General features: G+C 42.0%; 1 protein-coding gene across 2 annotated transcripts in view; it reads right to left on the reverse strand.

The window, feature by feature from the left end:
- Positions 1-118: 118 nt before the first annotated feature.
- Positions 119-19,191, reverse strand: part of Prr11 (proline rich 11) — a 22,352-nt gene continuing 3,279 nt past the window's right edge. Inside the window, exons 2-10 of one of the 2 annotated variants that reach the window (XM_028772471.1) lie at positions 18,028-18,160; positions 15,169-15,319; positions 14,814-14,936; positions 11,760-12,014; positions 9,750-9,848; positions 8,167-8,282; positions 5,293-5,352; positions 5,118-5,214; positions 119-241 (exon numbers count right to left, since the gene is read on the reverse strand). In XM_028772471.1, coding sequence (XP_028628304.1) covers positions 173-241; positions 5,118-5,214; positions 5,293-5,352; positions 8,167-8,282; positions 9,750-9,848; positions 11,760-12,014; positions 14,814-14,936; positions 15,169-15,319; positions 18,028-18,155 — 1,098 coding nt within the window. In that variant the 5' untranslated portion in view covers positions 18,156-18,160 and the 3' untranslated portion in view covers positions 119-172. The remainder of the gene's footprint in view (positions 242-5,117; positions 5,215-5,292; positions 5,353-8,166; positions 8,283-9,749; positions 9,849-11,759; positions 12,015-14,813; positions 14,937-15,168; positions 15,320-18,027; positions 18,161-19,191) is intronic. The other variant, XM_028772472.1, reaches the window with a different exon arrangement.

The raw sequence follows: 19,191 nt of genomic DNA on the forward strand, positions 1-19,191 counted from the left end.
CTTTGAAGACTGCATTTTCTCATCCAGTCCCCTTACCATCATGAACACCAGAACATATGAGTCTTCAAGAAGAGTTCCATTCATGTAGTTATACATATTTTAGTATGTTAACATTTGGGAGGGTTGTTCTGTGATTGTGTGGATCACTCCGGGGAGTCAGGCCAAGTTGCTCTCAGTTGTGTTCATCAAAGCTGCTTGTGGAACGTGGCAGAGATTGAGTCGGGCTTTGAGGATGAGCCAGCTGTAAAAAAGAAAGTCACAGTTACAACGTGAATGGTGCTCCTGTGGCCAACACAGGGCTTCCTCCTTATCAACAAAGCCTCGATGCTTTGTGCATGGAAGCTTTGCATTCCTGGCTACCTTTCCCAGCTTTCCTGATATGAACGGAAGCTAACAAGCCTCTTGTCTGTGGTCTTCCTCCTTTTGCCTGAGATGGGAATACGAGTGTACAGGAAACACTGCCATTGTGCACCATGAGGATAAAAGCCATATATTAAGGATGGAAGAGAGCATGAAATGGTGGCTCATGTCTGGAGTCCCACACTTGAAAGTCTGAGGCTGGATTGCTACAAGTTTGAGGCCAGCCTAGGCTATATGGTGAGGTTATGTCTCAAAACCAAAACCAACCAACCACTAACCAACCAACTAACTACTAACCAACCAGCCAATCAGCCAACCAACAAAACAAACAAAAAACAAACAAACAACCAGCAGCAGCACTGAACAAAAGTAAAGGACTAAAGAGCAGGGATGACAAGATGAAACAGCTGGACTAGCTATGGACTTCCTATTTCCTGAAGGAATGTTCAGGTGAGAAATATGAATTCCAGCTGGGGTGGTAGCCCATGCCTTTAATCCAAGACAGGAGTTTAAGGCTATCCTGGTCTATGTAGCAAGTTCCAGGTCACCCAGAGTTACAAGGTTAAGTCCTTGTCTTTTTTTGTTTTTTGAGACAGTGTTTCTCTGTGTAGCCCTGGCTGTCCTGGAACTCACTCTGTAGACCAGGCTAGCCTCGAACTCAGAAATCCACCTGCCTCTGCCTCCCAAGTGCTGGGATTAAAGGCGTGCGCCACCACCGCTCGGCCAAGTCCTTGTCTTTAAAACAACAAAACAAAAAATAAATAAAAAATTAATTCATTGTAGACCTCATGGCTACTTGGCTACTTGAGACCCTTGGTGGGGTTAGGGGGAGAGTACATTTATAAAAATATATTATGTATATAGAAAAATGAATTAGTATTTTGACTAAACCCTGTATGGTAAAATTACCTCTGTGAAACCCTGCATGTTCTAGAACTCACTCTGTAGACCAAAATGGCCTTGAACTCAGGGATCCACTTGTCTCCACTTCCCAACTGCTTAGATTAAAAGCATGCACCATCATGCCTGACCTCTTTAACAATTTTTACTATATATCTTCCCCCTAAGTGGGTTTGGGATTCTGTTGTTGTTGTTATCATTATTATTACTGCCTGTTTCCATAGTTCCCAGCACATTGTACCAGTTATGGGGTGGGGCAAGGGTAGTAGGGTCCTAGGCTAATAGAGAAAGAAAGGGCCTAAGGCTTCTGTGAGGCTCCTCTCTTTATCCAGGAGGCTGTGGTGCTTCGGCCCCATGGGAAGAAGGAACAACAGCGTTGGAAGCCACAAGTCCTTCAAGCCCAAGTCCGAGCATTCCAGCAGAAGATGGCTTCTCGTCACAGACTCAGCAATACAGGCGATCAGGAAGATGACTACACTAACTGGTGTGGAAAAGTTGCTGTCCATGTGGTTCACCTACACAGGTGACCATGAGATAGCTGTTCAGCCTTTTCTTGCTAACACTGCATAGCACAGTCTGACTCCCAACTCCATCCTCGTCTGTGGCCTCTGTCAGGTCTAGAGAAAGTTCGCTGCCATTTGTCAGGCTGTTTTATAGGCCATTAGGCACCTCAGATGGGACACTTACACATGCTGTTCTTTTGTTGCCTAGAATATTCTCTTCTCTGACATTTATGGTAGAATAACCCTCTCCCTGTTACTTCCTATTCATTCTTTAAATGTCTTTGCCAGAATCATTACGTAAGGAAATATTCCAGGCTAGGCCAGCTAGGCTAGATCATATCCTATCATGGCTTCCAACAAAACCTTATTCTTTTCCTTAACAGCACTCACTATGGAATGAGACAATAAAGAATTCTTTGATTCACATCTATATTTTCCAATGGATGAAAGGTTCAAAACAACAGATCATGGGCTGGAGTGATGGCTCAGTGGTTAAGAGCATCATTGACAGCCGGGCAGTGGTGGCGCACGCCTTTAATCCCAGCACTTGGGAGGCAGAGACAGGCGGATTTCTGAGTTCGAGGCCAGCCTGGTCTACAGAGTAAGTTCCAGGACAGCCAGGGCTATACAGAGAAACCCTGTCTCGAGAAACCAAACCAAAAAAAAAAAAAAAAAAAAAAAAAAAGAGCATCATTGACTGCTCTTCCAGAAGTCCTGGTGGCTCACAACTATCTGTAATGGGATCTGATGCCCTTTTCTAGTGTGTCTGAAGAAAGCTACATATACACAAAATAAATAATTCTAAAAAAAAAAAAAAAAAAATTCACTGGCTACTCTTTCAGAGGTCCTGAATTCAATTTCTAGCAACCACAAGGTGGCTCACAATCATCTGTAAATGGGATCTGATGCCCTCTTCTGGTGTGCAGTCATACGTGCAGACAGAGTACTCATACATTTAAAAAAAAAAAAGACAAGCAGATCTGTGTCTGCCATTGTTAACTATTCTAATCCTGGTACTCTAGTCCAGTGCTTATCATAAGGAAGTACTTGGTAAACTGTCTCTAAAGGAAATTATATCATCAAACACTCATTAGGAAGGGGGAAATGTAATCCTAGCTGTAAATTACGGTGTTTTTATTTTCTTCATAGAATTTGATAATACCAAATAATTAAAGCATTTTGCAAAGCATACAGAATGAAAAATTATCATTCCCTGATTTGTTTGTTGTCTTTTTTGCTTGCCTTTGTAGTACTGGAAGCTGAACACAGGGTGTCCCTCATGCTAGGTTGGGAAGGGCTTTATCACTGACCTCCAGTTCTAGACTCTTTTGACTTCTTATTTTGAGATAAAAACTCACTGTGGGGGTTCAGGAATTGCTACACAGACCATACAAACACTGGTCTCATTAAGCAAGAATAGCTAATTGAATGCATACCCAAGACTGAACAATCAGGACCACCAAAAAAGACTTAGGAGCCTAACTGTGATAACAATTTATTCTTAGGGCAAGCTTTTTACAGGAAAAACCAAGCTCAGAAGTTCAGAAGGCATTTTGGCTAACCAGACAAAGTAAAGTCGGGTAAGAGGGGTGGTGGGCAGGTGGTGACTAGAGGAGTCTCAGAGCACTCTAATACAGCAGAATGTAAGTAATACGACTAGAGCATTATGACCTTTTAGGAGAAGTTTCCAGTGTCAGCTATGGATGAGTATTTACTTGTGGGAAGCTGAGTCTGAGAACCTGAACTTAATTTTACCCTAGGAGCAAAATGGAGACTGAATACAAAATGGCTACAGTTATGTTAAAAGGAGCAGGCCTCAACACTCACTAAGCTGCACAAGCAAGCCTTCAAAATACTCTGTAGTCTCTTCCTGTCTCAGCTTCTCAAGTATTTTAAGTCTGTATCAACAAGACAGGCTTTTGTGTTTGTTTGTATTTTGAAGCTCCTAGCTGCAATTTGGGACTCACTATATAGTCCAGGTCCTCCTGCTTCTACCTCCTAAGTACTAGGGTGAAAGGTGTGTATTGCCTGGCTTGATTTATTACTATTAATTAAAGGTTTTTTCTTTTGTTTTCAAGACAAGGTTTCTTTGTGCAGCCCTACCTGTCCTAGAATGTACTCTGTAGACCAGGCTGGTGTTGAACTCAGAGATCTGCTTTCCTCTGCCTCTGAAGTGCTGGGATTAAAGGCGTGTATCACCACTGCACAGCTAGTTTTAATTTCTAAACTATGTGAATGTACTTATGAGTATAGGTATTCAGAGGCCAGAACAGTCAGATGCCCTAGGAGCCAGAGTCACAAATGACTGGGAACTGCCTGCTGTGGGTGCTGGGAGTCCAACTCACCTCTTCTGTTAGAATATATGCACTCTTAACTGCTATGTACTCTCCAGGCCCTGTTATTATTATTATTGTTACTAGGAGAGCTACTTGCTGTCCAGATGGCGCACACCTTTAATCCTAGTGCTTGGAAGGCAGTGGCAGGTGGATCTCCATGAGTTCGAGGCCAGCCTTGTCTACAAAGTGAGTTCCAGGACAGCCAGGACTACACGGACAAACCCTGTCTTGAAAAACAGAGAGGAGCCGGGCGGTGGTGGCGCACACCTTTAATCCCAGCACTTGGGAGGCAGAGGCAGGCGGATTTCTGAGTTTGAGGCCAGCCTGGTCTACAGAGTGAGTTCCAGGACAGCCAGGTCTACAGAGAAACCCTGTCTCGAAAAACAAAAACAAAACAAAAAAACCCAAAAACAAACAAACAAAAAACAACAACCAAAAAAAAAAAAAAAAGAAAGAAAAAAAGAAAAACAGAGAGGAAGAGTGGGGGGGAGGATGGGAGGAGAGAGGGGGAGGAGAAGGGAGAAGGGAAAGAAGAGGTGAGGGGAGAGGGGGAGAGGGAGGGGAAGGGGAAGGGGGGAGAGGGAAGGGAAGAAGATAGAGGAAGGACAGGGAGAGGAAGAGGGAGGAGGAAGGAAGGACAGGGAGATGGAGGAGGGAGACGAAGGAGGGAAGAGAGAGAGAGAGAGAGAGAGAGAGAGAGAGAGAGAGAGAGAGAGAGCGCTACTTTTTTAACGTAGTGGAACGCACCTATTTTCCTAAGAGCTGAGTCAGGAAGAGTCCGCACTTGAGGTCAGCGTGGGAATTACAGTGAGACCCAATTTCAAAATATATATAAATAAGTGCTTCTGATTCTAAATAAATTAGCTTATTCTCCTTCCCTCCCTTCCTCCCTCCAGTGCCTGGCACTGAACCAGGCCCTCATGCACGCCCAGCCACAGTCTCAACACTTACAGAAATGATTTTTCAGGCAAACCAGGGGACTTAAGTTTGAATTTTTGGTTTTCCCATGCAGACTTACCTGAAACTTTCTCCTTAAGGCCCGAGTCATGACTGGAGTGAGTCCAGTTCCTGTTTCCATGTTTTCTTTGTTGTTAATAGGGGTCCCACCCGGGCTCCTGTGAAGAAGAGCAGAGCTGGGTTTTATTCCCACTCTCCTAAGTGACATGGAAAGCATAGGAGTGAGAGGCTCTTACCTTTCTACCTCGACTTTTCTCAGCAGTTTCCGGAGATCAATTTGGCTTTTACCAGGAGAACTGAGAATAAAGACATAAACATTAAACTTTCCAGACTTCACCACTTTTTCTAAATGAGGTCAATTTTACAGGTTTGTTTTGTTTGCTTGTTTGTTTTGCTACATTAAGAAAACAATAGGTTGGGTGATGTCAGCCCAAGCCTTTAATCCCAGCACTCAGGAGGCAGAGGCAGGTGGATCTCTGTGAGTCCAGCCTGGTCTACAGAGTTAGTTCCAGGACAGCCAGGGCTACACAGAGAAGCCCTGCCCCCCCCCCCCCGACCCCCCCAAAAAATCAATAGTAATAGTGATGATGATGATTTTTTAAAAAGATTTATTTATTTCATGTATGTGAATACACTGTCACTGTCTTCAGACACACCAGAAGAGGGCATCGGATCTCAGTACAGATGGTTGTAAGCCATGGTTGCTGGGATTTGAACTCAGAACCATCTGGATTAGCACATGATGCTCTTAACCTCTGAACCATCTCTCCAGCCCAATGATGACAATTAATAAAAGAAAATAGCAGCAGATGCAGCATAGGATCATATACTATATAGCCATTGTTTCTTTCCGTGCCCCCACTCATGTAGCTCTGAATGTCCTAGGACTCACTATATAGACCAGGCTAGCTTAGCACTCAGAGATCCACCTGCCTCTGACTCCTAAGTGCTAGTATCAAATGTGTGTGTACCACTATGCCTGGTTCTATATAGCCATTCCAGTAAGAATGGTTTCATGGTGATGCTGGGGTGTGAACCCAGAGCCTTTCACATTCTAAGTGTTCATCACTGAGCTTATGTAGACCTCAACCCAAAGTAAAACTACCCGACCGAGTAGTAATTCCTGTAAGAGTCTGTCCTAGGGAAAAACTTAGCTAAGCATAAGAATGGCAGTTGGGACAGTTATTGAAGAGCGATAGTAGAAACCATAAGCAATCTTAATGTCTCAAAACAGGATTTCAGCTGTGAAATTTACATACAATTGATTATGTTAAATTAGTCCAAGTTATGCAAGCTAATGATTTAAGAAGGGGTGCATGCTGAGCACGGTCAGGCTTGTTTTTAATGCTATTGCTTGGGAGGCAGAGACAGATGAGTCTCTGTGAGCTCAAGGCCAGCCTGGTCTACAAAGTGAGCTCCAAGTCAGTGAGGGCTACACAGTGAGATCCTGTCTTAAAAAAGGTAAAAGGAAAAAATGAACAGATACAGTCCATCATGCAGGAAAGGAGTGACAACCAGTGTACTAGTCTAAGGCATCTGATTACACTGCACCCATAGTCAGGAGGCAGATGAATGAAATTTAAAAACAAAGTGTGTGTGTGTACATTTGTACCACCATTTACATGTGGAGGGCAGAGAAGAACTTTTAGTTTGGTTCTTTCCATTTACCACATGGGTCTGAACTCAGGTCTCCAGGCTTGGCAGCAAACACCTTTACCTGCTGAGCCATCTCACCAGCCCTGAAACTGAAGGGTTAAAAAATGTTTTGTTTGTTTTTGTTTTGTTTAAGCATGGTGTCACATAGCTCAGGCTGGCCTTGATCATCCTGTTTCCACTTCCCAAGTGTTTGGATTATAGGCTTGTGCACTCATACCTGGCTTAAAAAAAAAATCCCTGTTAATATTTCATTTTTGCCCCAAATTTGTTATTAAATCAGTAGTATGACTGACAATAGACAACCTCTTAATGGAAGCAATAAAATAGTATACACTCGGAAAAAGACAGGAATGATAAAAATTCAACAAAATGACAACAGCAACTCATCCAATAGTGTTTTCATTCAAACCCATCAGTAGCTGTCTCTCATGACTGTATAACTATTACAGTAGGAAGTTGAGAGTTGAATGAATTACACAGATCCAGGAGAACTACCTACCTGAATTTTGCTTTTCTCTTTAAATTTCTGTAGGTTCCAATTTTTCCATAGTGAGCATATGTAATTTTAAAAGTTAAAGATGAAGCTGAGTGTAGTGGTGCATGCCTTTAGTCATAGCACTTGGGAGACAGAGACAGGTGGATCTCTTTGAGTTCAAGGCCAGCCTGGTTAACACATTGAGTTCCTGGATACCAGGAGCAACAGAGTGGAATTCTGTCTCAAGACAGAAGTTTTGGCCCATTTTTAACTTTTTGTTTTGTGTTACAAACAACAACATAAAACAAAAAGTTAAAAATGGGCCAAAAAGGGCTAGAGAGATGGTTCAGTAGTTAAGAATTTAGTTCAAGCTGGGCGGTGGTGGTACACGCCTTTAATCCCAGCACTTGAGAGGCATAGGCAGGTGGATTTCTGAGTTCAAGGCCAGCCTGGTCTACAGATTGAGTTCCAGGACAGCCAGGACTACATAGAAAAACCCTCTCTAAAAAAACAAAAAAAAAAAAAAAAAAAATTAAAAAAAAATTTAGTTCAGTAGTTAAGAGTACTAACTGCTCTTCCAGGGGTTCTGAGTTCAAATCTCAGCAACCACATGGTGGCTCCCAACCATCTGTAATGGGGTCTGGTGCCCTCTTCTGGTGTGTCTGAAGAGAGTCACAGTGTACTCACACACATAAAATTAAAAAAAAATAAAAATAAAAAAATAAAAGTTTCAATGGATAAGGAGCCCTTGGTGCGTCGCAAGCCTAATGGCCAATGTTTGATCCCTCAGAATCCCTGTGGCATGTGACGTGAGAACCAGCTCCACAAGGCTGTCTTCTGACCTCCATACAAGGGCAGTGGCTTGTGTACATTTCCCCCATCCCCAACATACACACACAACAATAAATTACATTTAATTAAAAAAAAAATCGCATTTTAAGTAGCAGTAGAGAATAATGCTGTGTAGTTCCTTACTTACATTAAGACATTTTTAACTCGAGTTGCTAACACCCTGGAGTTAGGTTTCAGGGTAACACGCTGCAGGTCAGAGACAGTAACTAGTGGAGTCCGTTCCTCTGGTGGTGATGGTACAAGCTTCAATTACAAAATGAAACATTAACGATACATGATAAAATACCACTTGAATGTGAACACACCAAAATGGCAAATATTTTGATGGCCAGAGTGTAAGTTTTCCATGATTCAACCCAATTTTTATTTCAAAGGTTCAAAGGCTGTCTCTCACACTCCCCTCCCTCACCTCTCTCGGGTTTTACTAGATTGGATGCATTGGCTAGACTAGGCTGGCCAGAAACTTACTATGATGTGCTCTTGAATTCAAAGAAATCCTCCTGCCTCAAGTGATAAGATTACAGGTATGAGGCCCCACACTTGTCTCTGTTTTTATCTACAATATGTCTCTTGTAGCCCAGGCTGGCCTCTTGACTCCCCATGTACCGAAGGATGACTCTGAACTCCTGATTCTTTGCCACTACCGCTCAAGTGCTAGGATCATTGGTGTATACCACTGTGTCCATCTTGAATGTGAGATGTGTATGGGTATACATGATGTACCTATGTGAACATATTCTTGTGCATGTGTGTGAATGTGTGCATGGAGGCCAGGGTCAATGGCAGGCATCTTCACGATCATTCCCTATCATATTGAGACAGGGTCTCTCTCTGGACCTGGAGCTCACTGGCTAGACTGGTTAGCTGGGGAGTTTTGGGAATCTGACTGTTTCCACTTCTCCAGTCTTAGATTAGGGAGGGCTGCTTTTAAAAAGATGAGAGTCAGGGATCTGAACTCAGGTCTTCACACTTTTATGGCAAGCACTTTATCAACGGAACCATCTCCCAAGCCTGTTTTCTTTGTGTTTTTGTTTTTAAATATTGAACCCAGGGCCTCAAACATATTAGGCAAATGCTCTGTCATTAAACTGTATACTCAGAGGCCACAGAATGACTTCTACATATAAAGTTTATCATATTTATTTCCCACAAAGGAACAACCAGGTTAAAAAAGGAAAATGCCAGGCATGGTGCTGTGTTTCTAACATTTGTAAAGTTCAGGTATGGTGTATTCAAGGATTTGAAGCCTGGGTTAAGTACCAAGATCTTATCTCAGAAAAACACACCTCGGAACTTAGCTTGGTTGGTACAGTGTTTGCTGTTTAAAGTTGAGAACTTGAGATCGGATTCCCAGCATCTGTGTAAAAAGCTGGGTGTGGCAGTAGACATCTGCAGTTGTAGCATGGGGGAGGCAGTTAGGAGGATCCCTGGGGCTTGCTGCTCATTGTTTGTAGCTGAACCAGCGAGCTTTAGGCTCAGTGAGACACCACATCAAAAAAAGTCAGGTAGATATCAGCCATGGTAGTGCTAACCTTTACTCCCAGCACTTGTGAGTCAGAGGCAGGTGGACTTCTGTGAGTTCAAGGCCAGCCTGGTCTACAGAGTGAGTTCTAACCTGATCTTTATTCACATCTTCACAAACAAACAAATATAACACATACACAAAATACTCAAAAGGAAGCAGGCCTGTGTGCACTCATGACATCTTACCTTCTTTCTTTCATCAATACTCTGTGTCTTTTTTAATTTCACAGTGAGTAGATCTTTAACTGTTATATGCATGGGTCCTTCTTTCTTTAATGGTTCAACCTTAAAATACACAAAGAGGTTAGAATTAAAATTGGGATCAGGGGGGCTGGAGAGATGGCTCAGTGGTTAAGAGCACTGACTGCTCTTTCAGAGGTCCTGAGTTCAAATCCCAGCAACCACATGGTGGCTTACAACCATCCGTAATGAAATTCGCTGCCCTCTTCTGGTGTGTCTGAAGACAGCTACAGTGTATTCATATATAATAAATAAATAAATCTTTAAAAAAAAAAAATTGGGATCAGGACATCTAGTGAAATCCAAATCTACTTCGTAAAGAGTCAAGAATTGAAAGTTAACTTGCTATTGTTATTTATTTATTTTATTTTTTCCTTCTCCTTTACGATGATTTTTGGGACAGGGTATTGCTATGTAGTCTTGCCTGTCCTAGTACTCCATATGTAGCTTAAACTGCCCTCAAACTCATGGCAATCCTCTTGCCTCAGCTTCCAAGTGCTGGGATTATAGGAATGTACCACCGTATCCATCTAAAGTCAATTCTTATGTAACCTTAGGGATTAGTCACATTCTGTCCGAGCAAGCGAGAATCGGGTGTGGGTGGATGTGGGTATGTGGGGTGGTGCCAGAGTACCTTAAAATGTTCTTATTTGGAGTGGAGAGATGGCTCAGTGGTTAAGAGCACTTGCAGAGGACCTGACTTCTGTTCCCAGTACCCATGACTCACACCAGTTCCAGGGGATCCAACACCTTCTTCTGATCTTTTCATTCACCAAGCATGTACATGGTACATGGACATATATCAGGCAAAACATCCATTCACATAGGATAAAAAATAACTTTATAATTAAAAAATTTCTATATTTTGATATATGAGTGTTTGGTATGTATGTATGTATGTATGTATGTATGTATGTATGTATGTATACTACATGTATGTCTGGAGCCCTTGGAGACTACAAGAGGATGTCAGATCTCCTGGAACTCGAGTTATAGAGAGTTGTGCCTTACAAAGTTGGTGCTAGGAACCAAACCCCAGTTCTCTGGAAGAGCACCAAGTACTCTTAACTGCTGAGCCATTTTTCCAGCTCCCCCACACCAGAGTTTTCTTTTCTTTTTTTTCTTTGTATTTTTGTTCTGAGACTAGGTTCAAATACAAAATATGGCCATAAACTCCCCACATAACCAAGGACAACCTTGATCTCTTGATTCTCCTACTTCTATTTCTGAACTGCTAGGCTTAGATATGTGCTGGGAATAAACCTTTCAAAATACACAATAATTGGAGCAAGGTATAGTGGTCTATACACACACGTGTACACACACACACACACACACATACACACACATACACACACACATACACACATACACACACACACGTATTTGTACGTATTAGAATATGTATATGTGTGTGTATGCATGTATGTATGTATGTATATATGGTGGACTACAGTCCAAGCTCCTCATGAAGCTGAAGCAAAAGATCCTAAGAGGTTAGCCTATGCTACATATTGAGTTCTAAGGCAGTCTGGGTTACATATCAAGATCCTGTCTCAGAGAACAAATAAACAAAAATTGCCAACAACAAAAACCTAAACCAAAACAAGAACAAGAAAACCCAATAATTACACTGGTGTGGTGACATATGCCCATAATGCTACCTACTCAAAGACTAAAACAGGATTGCTTGAGCCTACCAGTTCAAGACCAACTGGGGCAACACAATGCGACTATAATCTAAAAACAAAAACAAGCCTCCCCCACCTCAAAAAAAAAAAAAAGTCCAACAAAAACTTATAACTAAAATTGGAATAATTAACAAAATTAAGGTATAGAATCAGAACAAAATATAGTCTGTATTTGTATCTAGGCCTTTGGTCCAGCTTTAAAAGGCCACTTGGCTTTACTCCTGTATTACACTCTAACCAAGGCATGCTGTTTCTTATTTCTTACCTGAAGTGCTTTAGTGGTACCAGATTTTCTGAGCAGCAAAGGTGCTAGGGGTGGTGGAGGTGGAGGGAGAGGGGGAGGAGGAGGCGGAGGCGGAGGTGGAGGGGGAAGATGACTGGCTGGCTGTGGCTGTGTGGGAGGAAGTGTTGTTTGGGATTCCTCATGGGTTGTTGGAGCACAGGCAGGCACAGTTGTAAGTTTATGACTCATGCAACACGTGTGACAACAGCTTGAACAAGATGAGTTTTCTGAGATGCTCTGGAAGATACCATATTTGACAAATGGACAATAGATTAATTGGGTGATGCATAGTTTGTTTTTTTTTTTTTTCCTTTTTTTTCAGACAGGGTTTCATACTGTAGTCCAGGCTGGCCTTAAACTCAAGGCAAACTATTTCCTCAGCCTTGCTGGATTACAGAGACTACTTCTGACAATAACAAATTTACCGCAATAGTTCTAATGTTTATTGGGCCACAGGGAAGGCTCAGCAGTTACAAGCTTGCAGCTCTTGCAGAGGACTGGCTTTGGTTCCCAGAGCAAACAGGGCAGCTCACAACTGTCTAATTCTGTTCCAAGAGATCCGATACCCTCTTCTGGCCATTTACCCACCGCAGCCACACCCAAGCTGTGTTTATTGTTGTTCTTGTATCCAATTATGAGGAGCATACTCAGGGCCTTGTGCATTTTAGGATACTGCTATACTAACGGATCAGAGCCCTGCTTAAAGACAGTCTTTACCCATAAGGAAATATAAGTATACATACATATATATACATATACATATATATATATATATATATATATATATGTGTGTGTGTGTGTGTGTGTGTGTGTGTGTATGTGTGTGTGTGTGTGTGTGTGATAATTTAGATGCATATATAAGTATTACATATCATGCATTATTTAATTATTCATATAGTATGCATATATATTATGTATTATATATGCAATTATGTATTACATAGATTATGTACTAAATATTTTATATGTTCTTATATACAAAGATAACTATCATATATGTGGTACACACATATAATATGTAACTATCTAGTTAGATGATTAGCCATTTTGAGATGAGGGTGCAGAGTGGCCTTGAACTCCTAGGCTCTGGTGATTCTCTTGTTTTGGCTTCTCTAGTGGACGGGAACTATAGGCACATGTCACTGTGCCCAGCTGAAAAAATATCACATTATATGTTTTAACTATACATGATGCATCTTATAGAAACCTAACACCATCTCTTTCTATGCCCTTATATTTAGTTCAGTTAATGGTATAGTCTTTTGTTCTTTTTGAGACACAGTCTCATCTGTAGCTCACAGTGGTCCAGAACTGTAATCTAGTCTGGGCAAGCTCATGCCTCTGCCATGCCTAATGAAAAGTGCTGGTATGGGGTGCAGGGGATTCTTGGTGTCCCGGCTCCTTTTGTTGCTCACTGCCAGGCTGAGGACTGAACAGTCGACATTTTAGGCAGTCTACCACTGATCTACACTCCCAGGCTCATGAATGCTACATTTGCACACTCATCACACTTCAGTATTTATTATTTGCAAGTCTCCCTTCTGTCATGCTGGAGATTGAACTTGGAGTTCACATGGCAGGAAAATGCTTTACAGTTAAGTTATACGCCAAGCTAAAAACATATTTTTTTGAACAATTATTTATTTATTTTATGCTTATGAGTACTCTGTAGCTGTCTTCAGACATGCCAGAATAGGGTATCATATCTCATTACAGATGGTTGTGAGCCACTATGAGGTTGCTGGGAATTGAACTCAGAACTTCTGGAAGAGCAGTCAGTGCTCTTAGCCACCGAGCCATCTCTCCAGCCCTAAAAATATATTTTTTGTGAGCCAGGGTCTCATGTCTCCCAAGCTAGCCTCAACCTCCTTATGTTGCTGAGTATGGCTTTCCCTTCTAATCTTCCAGCCTTTATTTCCTAAGAGCTATGCCTACAGGTGTATATCACCATGGCTGCTTATGTAGTACCAGGGCCTCAGGTGTGCTGACCGAGTACTCTACCAACTGAGCCCATCGCTAGGTACTTCCTGCTGGAAATAAAACAGAAATGTTTAAAAAAGGTATTCATTTGGGCTGGAGAGATGGCTCAGTGGTTAAGAGCACTGACTGCCCTTCCAGAGGTCCTGAGTTCAATTCCTAGCAACCACATGGTGGCTCACAACCATCTGTAATGGAATCCGATGCCCTCTTCTTGTGTATCTGAAGACAGCTACAGTGTACTCATTTACATTAAATAAATAATATTTTTTTAAAAAGGTACTCATTTTATGTTCTATATACGTATGGTGCCTATCTATTTGAATGTGCACTGTGTGGCTGTAGGTGCCTGCAGAGGTTAGAAGAGGGCGTCTGATTCCCTGGTACTAGGGTTACAGGCAGTGACGAGATACCCGCCATGGGTGCTGGGAACTAAACCTCGGTTCTCAGCTAGAGCAGCAAGTACTCTTAACCACAGGACCATTTCCTCACCATAGTACATGAAGGTTTCATTAGTTTATGCTCTTCTCAATAATGTAAGAAAGCATCCATTTTTTCAAACCTTTTAGGGTTTTTTTGTTGTTTTGTCAATCAGTGTTGCTCACTGATAGTCCTTTTATACTTGTATTTTTTTTATTTTATAATTCCTTTTTGTACTTCTATTTTGTGTGGCCAAGACCATTACTTTTTCCTAATGTACATTTGAAAATAGATTTAAGTTTTTAACTACGTGGATGTGTGCATATGTGCACTCATGAGTACGGATTCCTGTGGAGGCCAGAGAGGTTGGATCCCTTGAAGCTGGAGTTACAGGCACTTGTAAGACTCCCATTATAGGTGCTAGAAACCGAGACTGATCTTCTGCAAGGGCAGCACACTCTCATAACTGGGCAGTCATCTCTCCAGTGTCTCCATTATAGTTCTGCCTTTTTCCTTTGCAAAAGGAATCCATTTTGCCTGATACTTGAGGTAATACCCAAATTCATACCCAGAGTATTTTCCTACTGCAATAGTCTTTTCAGATAAAATCTCTGGATTTGTTTGTTTGGCAATACCAACCTTTAGGTTTCTTTGGAGCTTGCACAATTTACTTTTCAAAACACACAGTTCTTGTTTTAGACTGTAAAGTTCTCTGTGGTAGACTCGGGATGGGAAGATGGCATCTTTCATTACTTCTAAACTCTGAAATTCATAAATAAACAAGCCTGACTCTGATGAGCAGCATGATAAAGCAAGTGGTGTCACATATGTCTTATGTAAACAAAGACAGGCATAACTGCACAAATTAATCTTATCCAAGCTTAGCCTTGGGAGTATATCAAGCCTAGGAACCATAAAAAGAACACAAATACTATGTTTGGCAGGGAAAAAAAAAAACACTATATAGCTGAGAACAGGTTTATGACCCCTATACCTGGGTTACACAGGTCTGACAGCAACTGTATATGCACCATGCTCTGTTTGTCCAAAGGGTTATTGCATCTTTGATGTTAGGAAATCTGAAGTTCCAAGATGGTCTTAGCCAGTTTCTGCTTTGGGGAATATCTGTTGAAGAAGTAACCACTCTGTGGAAGAAACATCAAAAACAAATAAAAAGATCGTGGGTCTGGCTGGGCATGGTAGTGCACGCTCAGAAAGCAGAGACAGGAGGATAGGTAAAAGTTCAAGGCAAGTTTGTTCTACATAGTGAGTTCCAGGCCAGTCAGAACAATAGAGCAAGACCTTGTCTCAAAAATGAAAAGACATCCCTGCTTCCAAGTCATACTATAAAATCAGGTGGATCTCTGTGAGTTCTAGGCCAACCAAGGCTACAGAGTGAGACTCTGTCCTAACACACCATCTCCCAACTCCAACCTAGGTCAGAGTGACAGCTTCTTTTTTTTTTTTTTCCGAGACAGGGTTTCTCTGTGTAGCCCTGGCTGTCCTGGAACTCACTCTGTAGACCAGGCTAGCCTCGAACTCTCGAACTCAGAAATCCGCCTGCCTCTGCCTCCCAAGTGCTGGGATTAAAGGCGTGCGCCACCACCGCCCAAGAGTGACAGCGTCTAATTAAGTAATTTGTAGGCTTTATTTATTTTAAATTAATTAATTTGGGGGCTGTGGAGTGAGTCTAAGGGTGTATGACAAGCATACATTTTTGCAGTGATCTGTATCTCCTATCTTAGATAGCTTGTTTATAGTGTGACTCAGGACCATGTTCTGAATGACTGACTGACTTCCTTGCTTTGCTTTTCCTTTTTTTGAGACAGGGTCTCACTATGTTGTTCTGACTGTGCAGTGTGGACCAGGGTTATCTTGAACTTACACCAATCTTCTCTGTTTCCTGAGTGCTGGGATCACCCATGTGTGCGCTTAGCATAGCTTTATTTATTTATTTATTTATTTATTTATTTACTTACTGTTAGATTAAAATAAATTATGTGTGTGTGTGTGTGTGTGTGTGCTGCATCTGTGCGAGTGTATGCCATGTGTGTGAGTGCCTGCAGAGGCCAGGGCAGAGAGTAAGGGATCTTCTGCAGCCAGAGTTGTGTGTGGTTGTGAGCTAGCGCACTTGAGCCCTGGCTTTCCTGGATCTCACTTTGTAGACCAGACTGGCCACAGACTCAACAGACTCATAGAGATCCATCTGCCTCTGCTTCCTGAGTGCTGGGATTAAAGGCCTGCACTACCACCACCACCACTGCCACTCGGCATATTTTTATTTTTTGAGACAGGGTCTTATGTATCCTATGATGACCTTGTTAAACACAATGTGAAATTATTGATGTGGGCTACAAAGCCTGACTTTAGTTTTAATTTTTGTTCTTCATGTGTAATACCCTGAATTTAATCCCTGGCATATAAAAAATAAAGTAAGCTGAATAAGGTGGTACATACCAAGCACCCAGGGGAGAAACAGGAGGGGTTAAAACAGGATGATTTCTAAAAGCTCAAGGTCAGTCTGGGCTACAAACAGTTCCAGGGTGGCCAGGACTGGAGACAGAAAGACTCTTTCTCAAACAAAACTAACAAAGTAAGAACCAATCCTCGCAAACTAAAGAATGTGGAGAGGGAGTTAAAACACTGGGTGAGCAAAGATTGTTAGTAGGAACACTAGCACCCTATAATTCCTGGGGCTCAGCCTTTCTTTCTATGATACATTCAACTTTCGAGTCTCAGAATAGATGACCAACCTGACCGCAATTAAGGCTTTTATCTACACCCTTGTTTTATCAGGTAGTTGCTACAATTATTCAGTAAAATTCAACTCAAAAGGGAAAGTAGGTACTTTGGGTTTGAATACAACTTCTTCTGATTCTTACATTTTAAAAGAAAGATGTGTGTGTGTGTTGTGTGTGGGTCTGCAGATACTTGAGGAGCCCAGAAGAATGTATCAGATCCCCTAGAGCTGGAGTTACAGGCAGTTATGAGCTGTCCTGCATGGGTACTGGGAACTCAAAGTACTCTAGGCAGGAGCAATCTGTGGACCACTGAGCTATCTCTGAAGCCCTCGTTTGAACTCCTGTGCTATGCAAAATTTAGGAGGTCTGGTTAAAAATGTAACTGATTTATTTTTAAGTCAGTTTCACATAGTTCATGTAGTTTTTGAATTGGCTGTATAAGTTGAGGATAACCTTGAATTCTTGATCATCTTCTCAACCTATAGATTGCTAGGATTAATGGTATGTGCCACCATGTCCAGCTTAAACACTGTATGTGTGTGTGCGTGCGTGCATATGTGTCAGAGGACAGTCTCAGGAGTTGCTTCTCTCTTTCTACCACATAGGTCCCAGGGATCAGACTCAATGAGTTAAGCTTGGAGGCAAAGGATGCTTACCTGCTGAGCCTTCTTGTTGTCTCTACTTTGCTTTTCATTTTTAGGGACAGGATTTCCTTTGGCATCGCCCTACACATCCCTCAGCTGGCCTAGCACTCACAGAGATCTGCCTGCATTGCCTCCTGAGTGATGTCATTGAAAACGTGTGCCACTGTGTCCTTCTCTCCTCTGTCTTACTTTATAGCCCAGGCTGGCCTAGAGTTCACTATGTAGCCCAAGATAGTCTTGAACTCTCAGCAATTCTCCTGCCTCAACCTCCTGAGTGGTAGGGTTACAGAGAGCTTGAACTACCATGCCCAGCAATACTTTTCATATAAGCACAGTTCAAACTTCACATGGGACATACTTAAAAATGATTTATATGGGGGACGAAATTCAAATTTGACTGCATGTTCTTATATTATCACTGGCTGACACGGATGGCTAATTGTTTCTGTCTTCCCCATCACACCTTACCTCTCTGGGGTGGGTGGTGGAGGGGGAGGTGTCAATAACTTAGGCGGGACCTGCAAGGCTTCTTTCTTCTTAAACAACCGTTTGGCTTTGGCTTTTAGCTTTCTTCTTCGCTGTTTGAACTTGGGCATGATTTCTGTAGAGGAAAATTTGAAGTTGAAAAAATGCATTTTATGTAGATGGGTGCTTTGCCTGCTTGTGTGTCTGTCTTTGCACCAGTTGCATTCCTGGTGCCTACGGAAGCCAGAAGAGGGTTTCATATCCACTGAAACTGGAGCTACAGATGGTTGTGAGCTGCCATGTGGGTGCTGGGAATTGAACCCAAGTCCTCTAGAAGAGCAGCTAGTACTCTTAACTACAGAGCCATTTCTTTAGCACTTGAAATGCATGTTTTCTTAAATAATAATGTATACATATAGAAAATGTATAAAACTTCAGTGTACAGTTCAATGACTTATGATATAGAAATTTTATATATCCCTGAATATATCATCTTGGTTGTTTTAAGTTTATTTCAAGGTTTTTCCTTTTTCTCCAACCTTGGTTAAGACATAAATTGTAGCCGGGGGGTGGTGGTGGCGGCGCACGCCTTTAATCCCAGCACTTGGGAGGCAGAGGCAGGCGGATTTCTGAGTTCGAGGCCAGCCTGGTCTACAGAGTGAGTTCCAGGACAGCCAGGGCTACACAGAGAAACCCTGTCTCGAAAAACCAATAAATAAATAAATAAATAAATGAATAAATAAAATAAGATATAACCAAATTGTGCCAATAGCTCCTGCTACCATTGAACACATTGTTCTGCCCACCATGCCTTTCCCACAAAGATGGATTGACTGTTCCTTACAAACTGTGAACCAAAACAAAGTTCTCTTCCTTTGAGTTGCTTCTGTTGGGTTTTATCACAGCATGGAGAAAAGCAATCAACAATGCCAGGAGGCAAGCAATTTGGCACAGCCCTGGAGATTTTCTGTTCTGGGAATGTGAGCTATGTGTTCTCTTCATGATGGGAGTGAACAGCAGCGCAGCCATGATTAGGCACCATGGAGGCCATGCCAGTCCGCTCTAACAGATTACTTGACTGAGTGATAGTCTACTGTCACCTGCCATGTTTCATCTTTTTTGCTTGTTTTCTGTTTTATTGTTTGTTTTATTTATTTATTTTTTTTT

Source organism: Grammomys surdaster, unplaced genomic scaffold (assembly GCF_004785775.1).
Source record: "Grammomys surdaster isolate TR1022 unplaced genomic scaffold, NIH_TR_1.0 213, whole genome shotgun sequence".
NCBI classification, from domain to species: domain Eukaryota; kingdom Metazoa; phylum Chordata; class Mammalia; order Rodentia; family Muridae; genus Grammomys; species Grammomys surdaster.